This window comes from Genypterus blacodes, unplaced genomic scaffold (assembly GCF_046128005.1).
Source record: "Genypterus blacodes isolate CSIRO-AG114 ecotype Tasmania unplaced genomic scaffold, CSIRO-AGI_Gbla_v1 ptg000028l_1, whole genome shotgun sequence".
In the NCBI taxonomy this organism is placed as follows: Eukaryota; Metazoa; Chordata; class Actinopteri; order Ophidiiformes; family Ophidiidae; genus Genypterus; species Genypterus blacodes.
Genome location: NW_027466841.1, coordinates 1,701,914 through 1,724,872, shown reverse-complemented (window position 1 = coordinate 1,724,872; position 22,959 = coordinate 1,701,914). Strand labels below are relative to the sequence as shown.

The 22,959-nt window shown below is 47.5% G+C and overlaps 2 protein-coding genes and 1 non-coding gene across 3 annotated transcripts; all 3 read right to left on the bottom strand.

Annotated features, from left to right (window-relative positions):
* Nucleotides 1-49: 49 nt before the first annotated feature.
* stard3 (StAR related lipid transfer domain containing 3) lies at nt 50-6,818 on the bottom strand. The gene is made up of 15 exons (XM_076144222.1): nt 6,728-6,818; nt 5,367-5,613; nt 5,197-5,274; nt 4,854-4,931; nt 4,709-4,762; nt 4,271-4,388; nt 4,087-4,188; nt 3,946-4,001; nt 3,765-3,857; nt 3,448-3,510; nt 2,677-2,772; nt 2,350-2,429; nt 2,138-2,242; nt 1,922-2,015; nt 50-1,842 (listed from the first exon to the last, which is right to left on the bottom strand). Exons 2-15 carry the CDS (start codon nt 5,577-5,579, stop codon nt 1,720-1,722), a joined length of 1,353 nt encoding a protein of 450 aa, XP_076000337.1. The 5' UTR covers nt 5,580-5,613; nt 6,728-6,818; the 3' UTR covers nt 50-1,719.
* An 866-nt stretch (nt 6,819-7,684) lies between these two features.
* On the bottom strand, nt 7,685-22,203 carry ppp1r1b (protein phosphatase 1, regulatory (inhibitor) subunit 1B). The gene is made up of 5 exons (XM_076144079.1): nt 21,775-22,203; nt 12,470-12,553; nt 12,066-12,141; nt 10,749-10,886; nt 7,685-9,469 (listed from the first exon to the last, which is right to left on the bottom strand). Exons 1-5 carry the CDS (start codon nt 21,886-21,888, stop codon nt 9,246-9,248), a joined length of 636 nt encoding a protein of 211 aa, XP_076000194.1. The 5' UTR covers nt 21,889-22,203; the 3' UTR covers nt 7,685-9,245.
* Nucleotides 13,212-13,304, bottom strand: trnai-uau (transfer RNA isoleucine (anticodon UAU)). Its single transcript is given in 2 exon segments — nt 13,212-13,247; nt 13,267-13,304. It is a non-coding gene; the product is annotated as a tRNA-Ile (tRNA).
* Nucleotides 22,204-22,959: the final 756 nt, after the last annotated feature.

Below are 22,959 nucleotides of genomic sequence, written 5' to 3'. Positions count from 1 at the left end.
CTGCTTTAACTGATATTTAAAGGAGGTTGGAAATGGAAAAACAGTCAGATGAGTTTATATAATTTTATTAGACATTAGACTCGTTATCTTTTAGTAAAAACAGTTGGTCAGTCTTACTGCCATGGCTTTAAGTTAACGAGCTTGATTAATCTATAGCAGGCGCACACACACACACACACACACACACACACACACACACACACACACACACACACACACACACACACACACACACACACACACACACACACACACACACACACACACACACACACACACACACACACACACACACACACACACCAAATGCAGATTTAAAGCAAAACATAACAGATGAACAGGATTCACACATGCAGTTACCTTTGACGAAGATATAAAAGATTGACTTAGGAGGAAGAGGAGGATACGCTCTCCTAAAGTAAACAGGAAGTGAAGGACTGACGTGATTAAAGGCACCAAATGTTGATATATCATGAATCCCGCTCCTTTGGAATCCCTCTGCTCAGTGTGTGAAAGCATTCGTTACACACAATCGCACAGATACAGTAGATCAAAAGTGAACCACGAGTGTTGGACTTTCGTAATAAGGACAAATGTTACGATAATGGGTCGGACCGTCATCTGGCCCCTGCTGGTTAACGTCCACAACTAACAAAGGAACACCGCCTCAGCCTTATAGCAATGATGTCGTGCTGTAACTCTGCATTTTTGTGAGGTTTAACACTTGAGGCGCTTATGATTTTGGAGGTTGAAAGTCCTAAATGATTAAAAACAACTTCATAATGTAAACAAAAGCGTGAAAACCATATCTGGGTGTGGCGGTGAGGGGGTGCAGAGGTTCAACCATTTCACCACAAGAGCCACAGGAGCTCATTGGCACAAAGGACAGCTTTACGTGTCCCACGTCTTCATGTAGGACCTTTTTTTGTCAGCTTTAGATTTATCGTCTGATGTAATCTGATAAAGCATCCGGAACACAGCAGCTTCCTGGTTTGAGGTCAAGCCTGCTGGTTTGACCTTCGGCTCAGTGCTACCGTGCACAGTCCCACCCACGGGACACCGGCGTCCCGGGGCGTTAAAGGAGGCGGCTCAGTGGTGTCTCCCTCTACAGGCAAGGAGAACGAACTGTAAAGAAGGGGGCGGAGCTCTTTCCTTTTTTCAGATAAAGTGTCTGCTAGTGAATTCTTAGTGTGACCTTGTTTTAAGACAACTCAGTGAACGTAAAAAGTGGACGAGTGAATCTACGCCGAGCCAAACTGACGCCCCCGCGTGAGGGTGAGAAGGCTTAGACGGCACGGCGGCTCGGCGAAGAAGACCTTCAGCGGTGTAACGAGAGGTGATGAGAGTCGCACGTGTCCACATTCCAGGCGTCTGGGTTCAGCCAAGTGGGACTTGAGGCAGCTTGGCGGGTTCAGAAACTAAATCCTCATTGCACAATGAAGAAACACAGCAAAAACATATCGGACCACATAAATTAACATGAATGTGACCAAGCCTAAAACGTCGTCCCTGACAACTGAAATTATTCCTCTTCCGAAATTGCTGACGTGTGGCTGATGTGCGGTCACACGTCTCGCATCTCCTACGCTTCCAAAGTCTCTTGGGTTCGTCCCTCTGGCATCACGAGCGACGCCAGGGAGCAGCTTTACACATTTTTGGGGTTCACAATATAAAAAGACCAACTGGCTGCGTCCCCCCCCGCCCCCTCCTCCACCTGCTTTAGGTGTGGTGGTGGGTGCGAAGGCTGGGCTGCAGGTCAGCGATGCGTTGGCGTAAATGGGTCATGAACTCAAACATGGTGGCAGCCAGACTCTGGTGGATGAGGTAGCGGGGCAGCCGACCCTGATGAGGACAAACACAACGGGTGAGTGAACGTGTTTATGTGTCTTAGTTAAACCTGTGACACTTTGCCTGTTCTCACCTTCAGGTCTGTGTTGAGGACCCAGATGAAGGTGCAGACGGACGGGTTGCTGCTGGACTTCAGAACCACAAATCCTCCTGGACCGTTCTCTCCCCTAAAGCACACGGAGAAACGGTTAAAGGGTAAAACACAAAGATGAAACCAACACGACTGCACCGTCATCAAATCAATACGAGGCTTTTAAATCACAGGGAGACCCGGCAGGGGGGGCCTGACCTGACGTATCGACCGCACGGAAGTTTGGCGTCGTGGTCCGTCGCCATGCCGGCAGACAGGTAGCAGTCTCGCTTTCGTTCGACTCGCCGCACGTTAACAAAGTCCCTGATGGGAAGAGACAAAGACACATAAGTCAAACATTTTTCGCAGACAGAAGCGGCACCACTGTGAGACAAACGTTGAGATAAGTGCTGTGAGCTGCGCTGGCGTACCGAGCGGACACCACGCCCCCTGCTGCCCCGGAGGAGACGTCGTACGACACCAAAGTGTTGTCGTCGACCCTCTGCAGGATCTGAGGAAACAAAGGAGGAGATACGTCTGCGTGTGTGTGCTGTTTGTCAAGTGTCAAGATTGTGGACGTTATTAAGAGTTGAACGAAAGTTGGAATGTTCAGTAGCTGAATTTACAATGGGAGGCTCTCAGCCAATCATCTTCGAGTTGCTTCTACCCCTGCTAACAAGACACAATACACACACACACACACACACACAAGGAAGCCTTAAGAGACACTAGTTGAGTGCCAAAAAAGAGAGTCTTACCTGGCAACCAGACACCGTTTTGTTCCACTGGACCATTTTTTCCGGTTGCAGAATCACCTCCTGATACACCAGCTCAGCAGGACACTGCATGAACGCCTGAACGAAGAGGAAACAAAGTCAAATCCCACGAGATACGAGTGTGCCCGTGCAGAGAGAAAGAGAGTAACCTTCATACACACAGTTTAAGAATTCAGCAGGAGTTAATCCGCAGTTTAATCCTGTAAAATAGTGAAGGGAGCACGTGTCCAACTTTTCACCTCAACTTGTGTCGTCTGCATTTAAAGGGACAGAGACACAAAGCTGCTGCCTGTGAACGTCTGCAGTCAGTCTGGTTCAGATGAATGTGCGGGTCACATACACGGTCAGTCTGTGGCCTTGTGGTTGCCCACTTTAACACCACCGTGAGGTTGCTTTCCGTAATGCGAGGTAAGTGGAGCCCCTGGGCTGTGAGACGTGACTGGAGCTTCTTCATAATCTCCCCCCTTTCCGCAGAGGGAACATTTACACTACATTCCTTTGTAATGTGACCGCAGCCTTTAATTACACCGAGACATCCAACATCTTATTTAATTTAACGCCCTATTTGTCTCACTTACTGTGGCCGTAGCGCCCTCTAGTGGTGAACCAGTGAGATAGACGGTGAAAAGGCACGAAGGGAAAGAGAACGTGAACTAACAAAGTGGGCTCCTGTAGGTGTTAGATCCACTCAACATGAGAACCACACATACATCAAGGTCAGTGTCATAACAAACACACAAGAGGCTGCTGTACCTTGAGAATAAAGGTCTTTCCGTGGAAGGGAATCTCCAGAGTGTACACAGAGTCGCCCATCTCCTGAGGAGAGAGAGAGTGAGAGTCATCAGGTTCCATTCTTCTGAGTAAATACAGGAAACCCAGACTTTACCACATAGACACGTCTCTCACAGCTAAAAAGCCTCCCACAGTTAACTGAATTAGGTGTTTTTCGGATTAGTTCAGTAATCTTTGGTCATGTGTGTCCCTGTGTGCTGACCCTGTGACCTGACAGGGGAGGAGAGGAAATCCCCCCCCCCCCCCCAGCAGGACGAAGAGGGGGAGATCAAACTCACGTTGTTTTTCTCAAACTTCCAGTTTTCCTCCTGGGTTAGGATCTGTTCCACCACAGACATGGCCTCGCGCCCCTGCCTGACGTACTCCTTCTCCTGCAGAGACACGGGGACAGAGGAGGGGAAACGTCAACAGAGTCAGCGCGACGTGAAGAGACGCTGGATTACCCGAGCGCGTGGTTACCTGCACCGTGACGGCTTTGCGTCCCTGACCTTCTTCATCCAGATCCTCCTCAGAGCCTGTGGACGCAGAGCGGTTTCAAACGGGACGTAGGCTAACAAAGAAATCGTACGCACACACACTCATAGCGAGATCGTCAGCTACCTGCGACAGATTCAGGTGGCGAGTAGAACTGTCCGTCTGAAACGGCGCGGGGGTAGAGCATGGGCGCGCGTTCCCACGCCGCGTTCACGGCTGCCAGGTAGGCTGCAAACAAAACAAAGAAACGTTTGAAAAGAGAAACATCAATTTCCCTCCAAACTTCAGTCTGACTTCCTCTTCCTCTCACCTCTCTCATCGTCCGCCTCTTGAGTGAGCACCTTGAAATCCAGGAACCAGGTCTCTAACCAGGCCACAACAAAGGAGGTGATGGGCAGCACGTAGCCAAAGGCATTCTGGGAAATAAGCTGTGCAGGGAGAGCAAAGCAGGTCACACCGACACTGTGTTTGAACAGACTGATAGCAAAAACATGTAGCAGCCGTCACAGACGCAGTTTTACTATTTTACGGTTTGCTTCCTTATTGCTGAGTGACAAACAGTTATAAAGGGTCTGACACGGCTGAAGGAGACGTGTGCAGCCCGTAAAGTCATCGCCACGGTTACTGGGTCATGGCGCAACCCGGGAAGAAATTGAGAAGTAAAAAAAGCTGAGGCGGTTTTCCTGATTTGCTTGAACTGCACCGCACACAAAACTAAAATAGGAAGGTGTAACAGGAAGTCACTAACGTCTGATATGATGACCTTGACCACGAGGAAGACGCTGGTCACGAGTGTGGTCACCTGTGGTGGGAGGCGAGAGGCAGAGATATGTGTTCAACACAAACAGAGAGACTGAGCGCTTGATGGTCTGACTGCGCTGGGGCTCACTTACCGCGATGACCCACCAGTGCCTCAGACGGAAGGCAGCGTAACCAATCTGCAGGCACAGGAAACGAAACAGAGCGAGGAGCTGCAGAAAGAGGAGGAGGAGGAAGAAGCAGAAGAAGAGACCTCAAGCCATTTCTGTCATCATGTGAGCAGACGTGTGACTGAGCTCACCAGCTCTGCCAGTAAAACTCGGCGATGATATCAGACTACAATCACTGTAACACGAGACGGAAGTCAAACAACACCGGATGAAGAGGAGATAGAGCATTCACCCTTTCAACACTAACAAGTACTGACATCTTACGCTTCAACCCACAATCTACAACGAGTCAGGCTCATCCACTTACAGTGATATCAAAGAACGAAGACCTGAAGTGGTAGTGGACGACCTCATTCTCCAAGCTGTCCCAGATGGAGCTGGAGATCTGCAGGGGGAACATCACAGTCTAACTCATCAAGCTTTTTTGATTCACTACGGCTGTAAAAGCAGTGTGTGCACAGTATGTAACATACTCACGTTCAGCTCAATGATCCAGAGGAGCGAGATGAAGAGGAGATCGAAGGTCACAAAGAGGCAGAAGGTGCGGCGGACGTCAGAGATGATCCTGCGCTCTGCAGGGGGCACCAGCACGTATTGGGGGGGCAGGGACAGCGTGGTGGAGTAGGAAGCATTGAGGGAGGCGATAGCGGGGAGGCTGCCCCCGAGCTCCCCGTAATCTCCACCTGGCATTCCAGCGGCGAGACAGGAGACGGGAAAACTCTACCTGGAAGCACAGAGACGGGAGACGAGTCTCAATTCTGGGGCCGCAATAAATCAGAGGCTCCTCATTTAGACGAGTTTATCAGCAGAGAGTTGAACTTAAAAGCAGGAACTAAAACGGGGGAAGCCTCATGATCAATTTTGAGGAACTAGAAGAAATAAATATCTGACCTATCCTCCTTAATAATTGAATCCATTCACTGGTTCCATGGCTTGTTTGTAAGCAGCATTACATTAATGTCTAGGACAATTTTGACGAATAATGGAGGCAAAGTGGAGGGTGAAGAACCCATAACCATCTGGTGGTGATCCAGAAAGAAGCTCCATGAACTTTTAAGTAATTTCTGATAATTATCCTCAACATTAGTACAGCAGAATGCCTCAAACCAGATGCATTTTCAAAACAGCCGTTCATAATTGATTAAGCAAGTAAAACCCATGATAAGTATTACTGTTATTAGTTTTATAGGCATTTAGTTCCTTGAGGCCATCAATACGACCCCAAATGTGAGCTCTGCATCTCCAAATAATGAACAACAAAAGCAAACATCATTGTGCAGTTGAACATTGAACCATCAGCATGTCACCTGGCTCTCTCACAACCTTCAGTCTGACTCTCCGCTTTTACCTGATAAATAGTTCAAACTAACCACTTAAACTTCCGACGGGGCAACATTTACCAAGTCAGTGACAAACTAGAGACCATGAATCCTCCTCCACTGCTAAAAACAAACAAGCGACTTGCGAGTTGGGGTCAAGCTAACAACCTGTTTACCAACGTTAACAACTCACGACAGGCAGGGAATAATAACGACCAGGCAATCACTGAATGCATTCAAGCGTTTCGATGAATATTTATCATAAACAAGCTCTAATCAAGTTAACGTTGCCAAGCACAACTCACCAGACGAGCTCATAAACAGCTAGCCAGTGTTGTTAGCCTACATTGTGTAGTTAGCTGCCGGGCTAATTTCTTAGCAACATTGTCGCTTACTAACAGCAACACTACGACCACAACTAAACTGAGAACAACTATAGAATATACCTACGCTTAAGCAAGAGCCGAGGTTATTCCGCGATAAAATCATAAACACAAAGTTTTCAGCTTTTTCACTCACTTGGTTTAGCGCATTATCACCGTGCACTCGGGTTTCCGGAATGGTTTCATGACTCCCCTCGCTTCCGTCGATACCAAAGATTAACTTGTCAAGCTTTCGGTTTGCAAGAACTGTACAAGAGGATGACATACTACCAGCTTCCGGTTTTGTTTGGGATAAACTCAACCGCTTCGGCTGGCTCTGAATTTGCCGACTTTAACTGAATATTTTGGTGTAAATATACGAATGTGTAATTTTCAGCCCAATGCTGTGATTGCGTCAGTCCCCTGTGTCCGACCATGAGACGGAAGAACAACAAATCACACCCTCACACTTACTGACTGCAAGGAGCACTGTGTATAAAAGTTTAAGATGTAAACAAAACAAGTCTAATCATTTTTGTAATTTTACTTCTGGTGGTTGTTATTGTAAAAACTCATTTGTTGTTATGGTTCAAATTACAGCAATGCCATTATATTGTACATTGCATATGTATTCACTATACTACTGTGTGTGTACACACACGTGCACACACACAAACATAGGCATGTGTGTATGTATCTAATGTGTGTATGTATCTGAATCATATATTTACAACAACAATATATGCGTGTATATCATACACATATGAGGATATGACTATGAAATACTGTGCATGTGATTGTGTTGTTTGTTTGGACAGCCCACATACCTAATTCACTCCTCTGGTATGACCTCGTGTATTAAACTGAACCTGACCTCATAACCCACTCCGGCCTATTATTGCCCCTGAGGCCATCACTGTTTGTACCTTTGACTATTAATAAACCAGACTCTTCTTGGTACAGTCATCATTGTTTCCATTGTGGTTTTTGTTCATCCAAAATAGTCAGCATTATCTGTGCAGAGCAATATTATTAAATGATACTGAAACTTCAGCATTAGTTATTTAAGTGAAGGTTTTAAGACACAAAAACCCACACAGCTGCAAAATGATGGTTCAGTTTGAAGAGAAAAAGGAAAAGAAAGTGTTTATTTTGTTTGTCACTTTAAAACAACTACATCACATTAAGAAATAGAAGAATGGATAAGAAAAGAAACTGAGAAGCAGAGAGTTTGTACTTGGCGTCTTGGCATGATTGTTTTCTTCTGATGTAGAGGAGAGGACGGTGGACAGAGAGGGAACCTCAGCAACACAACTGCTGCTCCAGTGATCCCAAATGTGGGGCAGGCCAGAGGTTTAAAAGTGCCATGTTACGTACTGTATATACAGAGATCAGCCCAGATGGTACAAACAGCAGTAGCACAAAGAAAGTTCCTGTCTAATGAACCAAAATGTAACATATCATATAATTTCACTTAAATTGATAATGATCGATGATTGTTTTTAAATGGTAAAACAATGCTTGGTGACTCCAAATGTATCCCATTTTCACAAGGTAAAGAAAGAATGAAACTATCATCTAAGTGCAGTTAAATGTCAGTTAAAAAGTCGCTACAATGACATCTTATATGATCTGCATGGTATACAAGGCATGTGAGAAGAGTTGTTGCATTAGATATAAGGATTAAACCAGGCTAAGCAGATACAGGGCATTAGATTAGAAAAATAGCTTTTACAGCACATCCAAGTCATACAAATCAGGGGTGAACAGTTTAAAAAGGTGACAGTTTTCTGAGCATTGGGAAATCATGAATGAGTCTCATGAGCCAATGTCCTGTGATGAGATCAATGACTGGGGAAGTTAGAGGTAGTCCCGACTTTGGAAATTTATTTCAAAATGCTCAAATAATAGGAAGATCAAATTCATGTCTAAGTGTCATAACCACACACATACACTCACTGTGACCGTGAACACACTCATAGAGAAATGTTTGCTTATTATTCAGCCATTGGAAATAAACAAGTTATACCTACTTCCCACCACAAGATGGCAAACCATGCCAGTCAAACCAAAGGATCAACTATTGAATTTTGTTTCCAGTCAGGATCAGAGTGTGTAGGTCAGAGTTTCAAAGTGATCCCACAACCACTGTCGGTATAAACGAAGGGACACAGGGGTCAACATGGCGTCTGTAGTCTGCATCGCATATGTGGCCTCTGAGTGGATCATTCCTCACCTCCTCATAAGGGCCAAATCCTGGGACCTCACCTCCTTCCTGTCATTACGCCCTCCCCTCTAATCCACCTGACCCTGTTAGGGTGAAATATTAAAGAAGTTCTTGCTCACTCACATTTGTTTTCATGGAAGAACCGCATCCAGCGTTCAATCACTCGCTTTTACCCTCTACCACACACACACACACACACACACACACACACACACACACACACACACACACACACACACACACACACACAGCCATCACCACCACACAGAACATCCACACAACTGCATTATTCCTTCATTTCTGTGTTCAAAGCCATCTAGTGTTTACAGCTTTGACAAAACCTCTCATCCTAATATTCTCTCTCTCTCTCTCTCTCTCTCTCTCTCTCTCTCTCTCTCTTTCTCCCTCTCCCTCTCTCTTTCTCTCTCTCCCTCTCTGCCTCTTTCTCTCAGTTACTCCCCCGGCTGATCTTCTCTGTCATTTCCTTAGTTTTGTCCTCTGCAATCTTTTCTTCCTCCTCCTCCTCCTCCTCCTCCTCCTCCTCCTCCTCCTCCTCCTCTTCCTCTTCCTCCTCCTCTTCTTCTTCCCCCGGTCCAGCTTGGATCTCCTTGGCCGTCTCTCTCACGTCGCAAAACTTGACAGAGCGCACTGCGGGGGCCGTCCCTTGGTTATCTAAGGAGAGAGGGGCCCATGTCAGAGGCAGACACATTCCACCGTATCTCACCCATTCATACACGTGTGGAGTCTGTACTGGTGAATGAAATGCATTATGGGCCGGGGGTAGCAGGACCATCATGGAACATCTCCAAGAATGTTGTTTTGAGCCATAAATCTGCAGTGTAATTGAAAAGTATAGAAGTTGATACATTATCAATAGAGGAGGATAATTCAGATAGTTTGGGGAGATTTCTAAGTTCAAAAAGTTCTTGGAGTTGTTGAGCCTGTTGTTCAACTAAAAGAGGTTCTGGAGAGATCATCTGTCATCTGACCTCACAGAGCCATGCGTGGACATGCTTATAGACCCGGGATTTGTAATAATTAGTGAGTTTCTGCCCCCAAAACACATTCAGGAATTGTGTTGTGTTGTGTTGTGTTGTCAGTCCCCCCCTCTCTGTGTAGACCACAGACTGCCTCCTCCCGGTGCTATTAATCCTCTCTGGCCTCTCTGATAATAAGCTGTATAAGCATAAGATGTTGGTTCTGGCCTTTAATTCAGCTCCACTCTGCCTTCTTGACAGATTTGGGGCGGGAGACAGAGAGCTAATATGACTTTGGCACCGTCTCTCAAAGCAGCAGCGCATCACCCGAGCCGCTGGCAGGCGCACAGAGGAGCTTAGGTTACCCCGAAAACAGCAAAAGACCCTTCAGAGGAGAAAGGAGCCTTTATTCCACCGGGAACAAGAAGGTATTTTATGTTAAGTGCTGTGGAAGCAAAATGTTTGAGGAATATGAATGTGTAGACGATTAATGAGGCTGCCAGAGTGGCCTTTGGCGCCAATGACATCGCGCTGTGGGTGAAGAATAATGACTTTGTTGCGTTGTCATAGAGTATTAACTCATTTCCATTGTTAAAGGCAACAAACATTGAAACAAACTGCAGAAAATGAAGCTATAGACTCTGGAGTGCTGGAATGCTTTTGTTTTTGTTTTTATGTGATGATATCTTGGTTAATGGTGAGAGGTAAACTTGACCATTTGTACAAACCTGCAGGTCCAAACACACCCTCACACACTCTCACACTGCCGCCAGGATTGCAAATTGGTTATCAACATGTTTGGAATGCAGCCGTGTATCATCTCAATCCACAAACACTACGGGCAGTGTTTGTTTGTGGGAGTGTTTTTGGATGTATTTTCCCTTTAACTCCAAGCACGCGCACGCACACACACACACCCACGCACACACACAGACCCGCTCTGCTTCTGTATACAGTGTTCCAGTCTGTCTCACCGGCAGCTTTGGCGGGAGATGTGTCCTCTCCCTGCTTGCTCTGCCAGTCATCCTCATCCTCCTCCCCTTCGCAAGGGTCTTCCAAAGGAGGGTAGACACCTAGGTTCTGCATGTGTGCTTCAGCCATCTTCTGCACAGCTGCACACACACGCACACACACACACACACAAACACACACACAAAGGGAGATGGCCACACAATCACAGGGACACAGACACAGGATAGAGGGAGATGTTGTTGTGGTTTTACCGCGCTTCAACACTGTCAGTTTTTATTAAGCCGCACAGGGTTCGTTTGAATGGATGCCAGCCAGGCGGGAAGCCAATTAAACACACACACACAAGCACACGCACGCATACACACCACACACACTGATCGACAGACAGGCAGCAACTCTAACACACCACCCCACTGATTCTTACAGGAGCTGACGTTTACACAGAGCGACTCTCACTGTTTCTCTTTTCTCCTCTCGCCCTCCGCTCTCTCCATCTGTCCGCCTGTACCCTCGTCTCTCCTCCACTCCCCCCTTACTGCTCTCCCGCCTGTGCTGACTCACACCGTGCGCTCTCTCCTCTCTCTCTCCCTCTCTCTCAGCGCTCTCTTCTCTTTTGTGGTATTACCTGTACTCCCCCCCTTGTGTTTGTCTAGGTCACCTTGGCCTCTCTCCCTCAGATACACAGTACAGCGCTGGAACAGGCCACTGATTCTATGAGGCCTAACTATCTATCTATCTATCTATCTATCTATCTATCTATCTATCTATCTATCTATCTATCTATCTATCTATCTATCTATCTATCTATCTATAAGAAGTGTGTTTGTGCCTCTGTTTCTAACTGGGTGCATCTGTATGTGTGTGTGTGTGTGTGTGTGTGTGTGTGTGTGTGTGTGTGTGTGTGTGTGTGTGTGCGCGTGTGTGTGTGTGTCACAGCTGGACACAGGCCTGACTGTAATCCTGGATGATCCAGACTTTCCTAGACTCACACTCGGTGTCTCACAGCTGTCGCACTCTAATCTCTCTCCTTTCTCTCTGTCACACACTCATATATGGACCCTGCTGCTTAGTGTATGGTGGGCACAGAGATGCATAGACACACACACACACACACACACACACACCTATGTGCAGGCTCAAGCTCATGCGCTTTGCCCCCCCCCATCTGTCACATGCATCTTTTTGCTTGTGTTATCATGAAGCGCTGAAAACTGCGGCGAAGCAAGGTAAAACTAAAAACAGGAGGATGAAACACCACCAACACACACACACACACACAACCGCTGCCCTCACTATCACCACTACTCACACACACCTACCTCTGAGTGACGGGGGCTGGTACACATTTGGATTGACACGTTTGGGTTTGAGGACTCCGTTCTCTCCCACGACCCACTGAGCAGACAGAGAGAGAGAGAGAGAGAGAGAGAGAGAGAGAGAGAGAGAGAGAGAGAGAGAGAGAGAGAGAGACATTCAAACACAATTACATTTGATTTCCTTCTATCAACACTATGTCAGAGCCACTGGAGGGCGCATGTGATGCTCTTATTGACACTATGAGGCCCAGACACACACACACACACACTATATAATCACTATGTACTTACTTAGATTACTTTTAAAGCTGAATTATTGTATATGGGTGTTGTGGGTAAATGTTATTGTGTCACAGCCGGAGGGGGAACGTGGTTTAACAGAATAAGCGTTGCGACTTCACCTTTACCTGGTGTGTGGACTGATCATCGTCAGGAGATGATTGGTCAGCTACTCTAAAGAGCGTCGCAGGTGTTGGCCTCCGGCGCCGGATCTGTAAACATACACACACACACAGACACACAAACAGTCTTATATATATATATACCTAGAAAACACTCTATTATTGATGATCCTGGCCCCCCTGGTGGAGGAACTCGCTGGGCCCCCTTCACTGCTGGCTTCATTAGAGCGGCTCGGGTCAACAACCAGCAGGCAGCTCAATACGCCGGCCCGGTCAGAGCAGGCAGCCGGGCCAGAAGGGCACAGGAAGCTTCACTGTTATATAACTGCACAGACCCGGATATGACCCTGAAACACGTTTGATCTATGACAGTGGATATATATAAAATAAGTGTTTATTTAACCACAAACATCTAAATTCTAAAATTAATCCAACTTTCAAACTAGTTGGTGCTCTGACTTTACAGAAATATGTTCACACTCATTCATTTCTGCACCTGTGCACACTGTATAGTTGGAAGTTTAGACTAACAAGTACAAGTATGTACACACACACAGGGAATTAAGGGACTACAGGCTATTGATTTTGATCAACTCAACGCAAACTAACTGGGGCGCCTTGGCAGGGACCTGGAGGCAAACTGGCAACTCCCCAGCTGCCAGGCCACTTCCTTGGTCAATAAGGGGACTTGAACCCCCTATGAGCCACTTCCTTTGTGACTCCCGTGAGGTACTGCTGCCCAAAATCTTGCTCCAGGTGAGGCTCGAACTCACAACCTCGGCATCGCTCACAGAATACTGTCATATAAGTACCGCGCGCTAACCGATTGCGCCACTGGAGCTCTTGAGTCCACCAATCACACACACACTCAGCCACGCCCCACATCACAACAGGGTCCCAGACATTCCCCTTCACTTCCTCCTCTTTCCTCTCCACCCAGTGCCGGCCCTGGGAGACTCCGAGGGGCCAGTGGACAGAGGAGACAAAAGACAGACTCCAGGTCTCTATACAACACATTACTGTATACAGTGAACTCTCTGTGCTTGCAAACAAATGCATAGCTGTGCTCACACACACACACCCCTCCAGGTCAGCAGTATGGGGCCTGCCTGTGGGACAGGGCTATTTTGGTTTTGTCCTCTCCAGGTGAAGGAGGACAAAAATCTTAATGAAAGAAATACCAAGAGGGGCTTGTGCAGCAGAATGTGTGGGGCCTTTATGGTTGTGCAGAGCGGAACGCTTTGCCTTGCCTTACCACATTTATAATGGTTTAAGAGCAGCCATTAACGGGCATATGAAACAAACCGCTGGATAGTTTTTTTGCACAAACCTGGCAGGGCAGACCATGCGGACAAAGTGTCCTCTGTGGTCATTTTGACTGCTGTGACATTGACGTTGTTGCTGTTTACGGCGCCACATCACATCCAGGGAGAGGAGTTAAGTCGCTTTGGCTGTATTTTCCACCAAATTTGTGTTTGGGTTGCAGATCTCCGCTGTTGTGTCGAGCCAGGTGTGTGTGTGTGTGTGTGTGTGTGTGTGTGCGTCACAGAGGTGTGGCGGGTGTTGCCAAGCAGAGGCTCTTCTGGGCTGCACAGTACAAAGCCGCCCCCATCGAATACGTCAATCCGGTCTAATGGAGCATGGATATGGGCCTTGTTATGACATCATCTATACGCTGTGAAACTTCCTGCTTTCTGTCTTTCCCTTGTTCATCTCTGATGTCTATCTGGCGTGATCCTCCATTTCCTCTATCATGTTTACATCCACATCCTATATTCCTGTGCAGTGACATGTTGCTAATCCCTTCCCCTCTTTTCTCTCCCTCCATCACAGTCTGACATTAGAACTGAAATCCTGTTATGATGCTTTTGTGTGGGTTTGTCTCTTCTTTCCTTCCTCTTTTGCCATTTACTCAGTTAAAAGAGAACATCCACTGAGCTTCATCTGAAGCCTGGGGCTCAGTGCTGCTGTGAACCCTGCTGCCTCTGCCTGCTTGACACCTGCGCCCGGCCCTGCAGGGCACCCTGAGGTGCCTCAGGGAGTCTGAATCAGCATAAATTACTTTAGCTGAGATTGAAGTAATGTTTGGCTCATTGGTTCCTTATCACTGTGAATCACAACAAACACAAGAATCTGTGTCAAGTCCCAAAGTGGTGAAGGTTCCTCAGATCTCTGTACACAATAAGGGACACGGTGGCACAATAACACACTGATAAAGTGCCTCATGATAGAGATGAAGATTTGACTGATGAAGACACGGAGAGATGCTAGCTGATGAAGATGATAGATGGAAGTCTGATGGAGTGAAATGATGAAGGTCACCGAGCAACGTAATCTAATCTGGAATCTGCAGCATGTTGACATCCTGAAGGCGTCTCACTGTGTCCTTTTAACCCCTGAGCAGCTAAAACCAGGGAGAGGACAACAAACTGATCCATGCAAAGCTTGTACAGAAAAGTACAGAAAATGGCAAAAACATGGAGATTATAAACATAAAGGCATTCACATCAACATCTGATTCCTCTCCCTCTCTCTCTATTTCTCTCCCTCTCTCTCTCTCTCTCAGGCACATATACACACACACAAAGTGATGTTGACAGTAGCAGTGTTGGTGGTGGTGGTGTGTGACATTGGTGCTGCCAAATGACATAAACATACACACACACACACACACACACACACGCACGCACACACACACACACACACACACACACGCACGCACACACAGAGTGGACTGTAGTAATTTTCCAGCCTTCATCCCCTTCTGCTCTGCTCTGTCTCTGCTCTGCTTACATAAGCTCGTATACGTGACCTGCTCTTTTTTTTTGCCAATACTGCAGCACAAAGTGACATTACTCTGCTGCAGCTCAGTGATCTGCTGTGGACCGTGTGGGTCTGAAGGCCTGTGTCAGCCTCCACAGGTGTGTGCCTGCAGGCTTCCCCGAGGGACAGCAGCACTTCCTGACACACACACACACACACACACACACACACACACACACACACACACACACACACAGTGTTAAAGAGCTTTGGTCTTGTTCAAAGCGCGGAGAGGAAGTGCATCAGTTTATCTGAAGGGTGAGAGTGAATTTGAATAATGTACTTGCAAGTGTGTGTGTGTGTGTGTGTGTGTGTGTGTGTGTGTAATAAATTTGAGCTACTTCATAACCGATAAATCAGTGTTATTTGTACATACTTTGCCACAATAAAAAACAATTCCCAGATTCCAGTTGATCCTATGCAAACATCCAGTGTACCACCAGAGGGCCCAACACGTACCGCCAGCATTACTCCTATCACAGTTTGGCACAAAGTACCTGGTTTCTTTTTTAGATTGTTAAATTGGCTGAAAATATTTGAATTTTAAATCAAGGCTGCACTGGCTGTACCATACTGTCTATACAGAACAGAAGGCAAACAAAGCATTAAGGGAAACAGGAAGGTACATTACTCAATGCTGCATGTGGTATGAGTCATCAGTAAATGTTGACTCTACGGTGTGTGTGTGTGTGTGCATGTTGGCCGTGCATATCAGTGCCTGGGAGCAGATCGGGCCGATTTGGGTCTGCTCCCTGAAGGCGGACGCCTGACGTGGCGCTGTGGTGCCAGGGCCTATAAAAAGCAGCAGTAGGACAGAGTAAACTAGATCTGAGGGGTCCCCTGAGACCCTGAGGGAGGAGACAGGAAGGGAGGGAACACCAGACGCTGCACCGGCACCTACAGAGCGGAACATCTCAGAGCAGAGCTTGATGTGTGGACCTGGACTCTGTATACACGTTCTGCCTCTCTATCATGGCCTCGGCTGTCATGATAACTAAGCTCCGGATGGATACATATGGATTTATACATGATTGATTTACAGCTTTGACTTCTTTCCATAAGCACACAGCAGCACATTGGTCACAAACACACCATCGTGCAGCGTCCGTCCCTGTGCCTGCTCTTCTGATCTTTGGCACCTCTGAGCTCTATCGAATGCCAACACTGTCCCCCCCCCCCCTCTCTCCCTCTCCCTCCCTCGCTCTCTCTCTCTCTCTCTCTCTCTCTCTCGACCCCCCTGTGAGCTTTAGGAAACTAACTGGCTGTGCAGTGCAGTCCGGCTGTGCAATTGCTGCAATAACACAATGATACGAAAATCGATTGCTCTCTTTCTTTGTTTCCATTGATGAAGTCATAACGTTGCTTTCCATTTGTGTCCCTGTGTAACCCATTAAAAAGGAAACAATTGCAACATGCAAAACGTCTCGTCTGACAACTGTGACCAGCAGATTATCTGCGTAGATTTGATTGGCGGGAAGCTGCGAGATAACGTGCATGACTGCTTTAGAGCTCTAGCATGCAAAATATCAGCACGGACAGTTAATGGACGTGATCTTCTCTCCCTGGCACTCGTCGCACAGGAATGTGTTTTTAAGACGGTCGTGTTTGGTGTTTTGCTCAAAGGAATGAGGACAGCGCCTGAGGTCGCCCAGATGTTTCCTGACCCAAGACTGCAAGCAAATCCTTCCATATCCGTATGACAATTAAACAAACACGCACAAAGATCAGACACAAAGATCGTCGCAGGGAAAGCACCTTTGTCACACACACACCTATCTGGGTTACACTAGTTCAAAGCGAATCAAGGACGCCACCATGCAAATCTCAGCTCCAGCTCAGCCGCTGTAGTTCACAGAGTTCTCTGCGGTCAGCACGGTCCGCTCGTTACTAATCAAATAAATGACATCGCTGAATTCATCACTGAATAAGTTGTACGGGTTGAACTTTGCTCCTCCGTGTTCACATCAGAGTTTGGGAGTGACCTTTGGCCCCATCGTTGGCTGGCTGAATAAACAGAGCGACTACATGCAGCATCTGTCCACACACACCGGAGATGAAATGGCACAATACCTCCTCCAGGCTCAACCACCTCTCACCCCCCCCACCCCCCTCACTGGAAGAATGTCTAACTCGTCTCCTAACGTGTCGACGGCTGATTGACAGGAAGCCACCCTGCCAAGCGGCGGTGCAGCAGCAGGGGGGGGCGGGGCCAATCAGAAGGCGGCAGAACACAAAGCGTCAGTCTGCTTTTCTGGCCGGTGTCATGTTGTGGAACTGACAGAGAGCAGTTAAGCAGGACAATAGGCAGCTACTAACAGGTACAAACCGAGGGCAGAGTCGCTATAGTTACACACAAACAGCTTCACACTGAGCCATAGGTGAGAAATAGTTATTGAAAAAGGGTCGCCACGCTGCTTGTTGAGCGTTGCTATGCCGCTCACAGGTCAGCGCTGGGATGTAAGGACACAAAGGAGGCTGCTGTGTTTATGAAAGTGTCAAAAATCTGGAATGTGAAGGAAGAAATCTGATGGTTCCAAACCGATAAATCAGTTTATTCTTCATCTGATTCTCGCCTGCAGGTCTAATTAGGCGTCTAACTTAAAATGGCGTGTTATCGTGATGAGACTGCAGGCCCAGATGACCCGGGCATACCCGTGATACAGGCAGGAAAACATGACAAACAACAGAAATGTCTCAGCCGCTGTGACGTAACGGCGTGTTGATGAAACAGAGACGCAGTTTGTTTTGCCTCACGCCTCAATGCGTCTCTCAGCCAATACGCGTCACTCTGGACTGTTTACAATTGGTCAAAAAGGGACGTAGGGGAGCGATCTGAGACCTGTGTGATCCTGGAGGTGCAGTCACAACGGAGGTTCAGGACCCCTGCATTGGCCTCGCAGCTCCATCACAGAGTCAGAAACAACGTGGCGGCCGCTTCTGCAGCAAAGTGTGACAAATGACGCCGCAACCTTTCTCGGGCTCTGATTTAACGTGATGCCTCGAGCGGTAAGCGTGTGATTGAGTGGAATGATGACACCAACTGACAACAGAGGATTTGTTTACCATAACAGTGGAGCAGGCGAGGCGGCCGAGTCGCTGCACGGCAGGCGTCTGCACTCATTACAACTGCATGATCAACTCTGTTTACAGTATCATCAGGTGACAAATCGCTGTGCCCAAGGTCAATATTTATGCTTGAACTGTTTATACAACACACACTCTCTTTCTCTCTCACACACACACACACACACACACACACACACACACACACACACACACACACACACACATTAGAACACTGAATACATAGAACAGAAGCCACATAACTAACATAGATGGATTCTAGTGAGTAAGCTGTTTTGGACGGATTCAGGCAAAAGCACTTTTCTGCATATAAGTCATTAGCAAGATGTCTGGAGTGTCAAACACACACACACACACACACACACACACACACACACACACACACACACACACTGCACAAGACAGAGACCCATTGATTTGTGTCCAAAAGTCTAATTACAATCTGCGGTTTCCAACAAGTCAAGTCGTCTTTTGGAATCATTTCTTCCCCAATTAGTTTTGACATTTGTGCAAACGTCAGCAAAACATTCAAAAGGAGGCGAAGAGATGATTTCACGGGTTCAAATACATCATGCAACTCATAAAGAGAGAGAGAGAGAGAGAGAGAGAGAGACACCTGCACCCGAGTGCATGTTGACAGTCCCCCCATGTCAGGCTGATGTTTACACACAAGCACTCGCCGCATCAAAGGTCGCTGCTTTGACGTTTGGCCCAGTAAGTGGCAGGGCGGGTAGGGGAGGGGAGAGGGGTTGAGGAGGAATGAACCCACACAGATTTGCACCGACGCGCCCCTGAAGGTTTCGCTCTTTGCCCTTTGCTGACCTATGATATTCCCCCAGAGCCTCTGCGGGGAGAAACGGGAGCTGAAGCAGAAACGTGCACGGATGTTTGCGTCCACGGGGAGGCAGACTTGGAGCGGACTCAGGTGTCCAGGCCCTGCATGGCCAGCCTAATCACTGTCCACTACACACACACACTCACACAGCATGCAGCAACTTGTCTGTGTTTGTTACGTGAGTGTGTGTTTGTAAAATTGATAAAAGAGCCACGTGCTTCTTTTGTGCCTGACGTGACTTCTTCCTCTGACGTCTCCGCTCTAATTGGAGCTGAGCCTCATTAAACAAATTCACAACTTTACTGGGATTTGTTAAAATAAAGAAGTTGCGACTGGAAAAAATGTGCAGGTAGACTTGAGATATACGAGTGAGGGCCGTAGAACTCGTAAAGGACGCAAACCGCCGTGCGTCATAGAACACGGAGCTGCCAAATGCTCCGCGTTGGCCTCCTGCGCTTACAGCCTCCGTGTCTGGGATGAAGCCATCGTGAGGACAAACGCTTTCCCACATCCAGACCCTTCCATTTGAAAAGGTGATGTCATCTTGAAGACGCTGTAAAAATGTTTAAATTGCTTCAAACATGTGGGCGTAGGTGTTTGGAGCGTGCACAGCGCACACACACAGGAGAGAGGGGTCTGAGTGTGTGTGTGTCACATTAACACCTCTTGGCCCTCTTGGATGTAAACGACTCGACCTGATACAGAGTCGCCCATTAAAGATGACCTCCTGTAGCGGAGACACATCTGTGCAGGCCGTCTCCATGGGAACAATGCCATTGCAGTTCAGTCTATAGTGGGGTTTTTCTTGGGGGCAGCTGCTGTTGAAGAATACGTGATATGTGATTGCGTAATAAGTTTGGATGGACGGTATAGTCATTGAATCTCATTAGTAAAGACACTATTGTGTGGAGAGCTAATTGCCGTGGGAGGAGACGGGAATTGAACCGTTAACCGTTACCCGGGTCCACCCACACGTCCCTGGAGGCCCCCCATCCAGCCCAGAGTAGATTCTATCTGTGGCTAAACACACATAAAAACATCCTCTCCTGAATGCTCGCGCTGTTTCCCATACTCCCCCTCGGCATGATGGCTTCATTGTTGAGACGCATCTCCGTATACACACACACGCACACACACACACACACACACACACACACACGAACACAAACAAAATGCACCTAAATATAGACAATCGCTGACTGATGAAGGTGATGAAGCAATAACGTCCCCTCAGAAAACAGAAGGAAGTGAACAAGCATGTGAGGGAAAAAAAAAGGAGAACCGGCTTCACATATGCTAGATTGATATCCTGTGGTTTTCTATGGAATCGAGGGTTGGTATCAGACGCAATGATAGATAGAGAGAAGAGGGGGGAGAGTGGAGTTGTGACCTGCATGTTTGCAAGCAGGATGACTACAACCGAAAAGGGGGAAAGTAAATGTATGGATTTGAGAAGAACACACACTTCAGTTTGGAGCAGCAGTTCAGTATCTGCAGTGTGGAGCCAGGAGGAGCCAGGAGCTGCACATGTGTCCAGATGTGGCGGATTAAAATATATGCCGGGACAACATTAGTGGAATTGCTTGTGCTGTGAACAAGTTGCGTGATAGAAACCTGTCAGGACGATGTGGAGATGAAGCTGATTGAGCTGCGGACGCGTCTTCATCACTCACAGAGCGACTCCACTCGTTTCCAGGCTGCGATGCTGTTTACAGAACACGGCGCTGAGTTAGTGAGGAAGGCGTGATGAATCATGGGATGGAGGGCGGATGGATGCGAGGCCATCCTAGATCACCCAAAGCCTCTTATGCGGTGTGTGTGTGTGTGTGTGTGTGTGTGTGTGTGTGTGTGTGTGTGTGCGTGTGTGTGTGAGCTGTGGAACGAGGACAGACACAGAGGGAGCTGACTGCTGAACGGAGGGAACAGGTTATGTGACTTTCTGTCCTTTATACAGCAAACTCCTCTTTACCTCCCTCTCTCTCTCCCTCTCTCTATCGCTCCCTCTCTCTCTCTCTCTCTCATCCTCGACCTCTCATGAGACGTCGGCCTCAATCTAACTGAGCAATTTTTCTACTTTGACCCACTTCTTCTGGCTGCTCTAAAATAAAAATAAAAAGTCGCCAGCAGCCGGGAGTCGGAGGCGTCACATCTCCCAAGCAGAATAGACGTGTTACACTTTCACACACCATGTAGGCCACTGAGCCGGTCATGAGACAACAGTGAGGAAAATTGAATGATACAAGAGCAGATTATGGGACCGCGATGGGGCAAAAAAGTAATTATTAACTATGGCTGTTAGCAAGTAAACGAGAAAATAGAGGTTTGGGTTTGGTGATGCAGATGAGTTCTAAAGCAGTGAAGGTCACAGTGTGATCGTGAGTCCTGGAGGCACTATCACACTGTGAAACTGGCCAGGAGGAGATGAGACACAGAAGGAAGTTTCATCATCATTTCTCAACTCTATGTCAGACACAAAGTCATCCAGCCTTTAAAAACAAATACCACTAATGTAACCACACTACACAGACACCCTAAATGAATCAAGTCGACTGCACGCTGCCTCGCTCACCATCTCCACTTGCCGGGGGTCCAGGTTGGTGGGCGCCGAGGACTGATCGGCAAACTGGATCTTCTTCCTTTCTTTGGGCTCATCGTCGACCTCGGGTGACACCGAGCGCTCCATGGCTCCTGGATCCTGGATCCCGGCGGTGTGTAGTAGGGGGTGAGTGGGGGTGTCTGTGTCCCGGTATAGAGAGAGAGAGAGGGCCTCGGGGTCCGGGGGTGGGGGGCGGGGGGGTCACGACCGTTGATCACTGACTCCCTGGGGAGTAATCCAACTCCTGAAGCTTCTCCTCAGTATCTTCTCCTTCCAGACCTCTTTCTCTTTTTCACCCCTAAAATAACAACTACACAGATTTCCTCCTGCCTCCCGCTCCTCTTTCCCTCTCCAACAGCTGCTAAGTAAGCGTCTCTCTCTCTCTCTCTCTCTCTCAACCTGTGTAGCAGCACTGAATGAGGCAGGTCTTTAGACCCGGCTATGAGGGAGAGAAGTGGGCGGGTAGTGTGGGCGGGACTAGTGACCAAAAAGAGGCGGTGACACCAGGAGGGCACAGACCACAGGGTGTGCAGGAGGGGGGGGGGGGGCGCATCTATCTAAGATGAGGTTGATTTGAAATCAGAAAAAAAATAATCTCAGCATCGTCAGCTGAGCCTCTTTTGGCTTGGCCTCTATTTGTGAATGAGAGATTTATGCAGGGGGGGTAAACAAGAGGAGGAGGAGGAGGAGGAGTGAGGGAATGTGATGTGGATCCAGCAGTTAAGCCTGTAAGCAACATATACATGACTGGCTGGTTTTGATTTGTTTTTTTGTTTTTTTGTAATGTTTTTATTGAAGCAGATATTGTACATGACATTGTGCATACAGATGTAGGGTATTTTGGAGATCATTTTTTATATAGAAAGAGGGGAAAGAGGAGAGAGAGAGAGAGAGAAGGGAGGAAGGTTGTGTTATCCCTACTATTGTTGTTGAACTTTATACATAGACCCTGAGGTAGAGTACAAGTGGGCTGGAGTTGCAATGATGTCATAGGGTACATACAGAACTTACAGAATGATGTCAAACAGCAATGTAGGCTAGTACAAATTGCATCATAGGTTGTGATAGAGAGAGAGAGAGAGAGATAGGGGAGAAACAAACAGGAAACGAAAGAACCAGAGAGTTGGCATCCCACCCCGAAACCCCACGAAACCCCAC

Bases quoted from the DNA above. Each gene is read 5' to 3' on its own strand.
- stard3 (XM_076144222.1), bottom strand. From the start codon at position 5,579: ATGCCAGGTGGAGATTACGGGGAGCTCGGGGGCAGCCTCCCCGCTATC. The intron at 4,189-4,270 runs GTGAGAGGAAGA...TTTTGTTTGCAG, and splicing joins AGAGGCGGACGATGAGAGAG to CCTACCTGGCAGCCGTGAAC. The intron at 2,773-3,447 runs GTACAGCAGCCT...CTCTTCGTTCAG, and splicing joins GAAAGACCTTTATTCTCAAG to GCGTTCATGCAGTGTCCTGC.
- ppp1r1b (XM_076144079.1), bottom strand. From the start codon at position 21,888: ATGGAGCGCTCGGTGTCACCCGAGGTCGACGATGAGCCCAAAGAAAGG. The intron at 12,554-21,774 runs GTGAGCGAGGCA...GTATGTTTACAG, and splicing joins ACCCCCGGCAAGTGGAGATG to ATCCGGCGCCGGAGGCCAAC. The intron at 12,142-12,469 runs GTAAAGGTGAAG...CTGTCTGCTCAG, and splicing joins ATGATCAGTCCACACACCAG to TGGGTCGTGGGAGAGAACGG.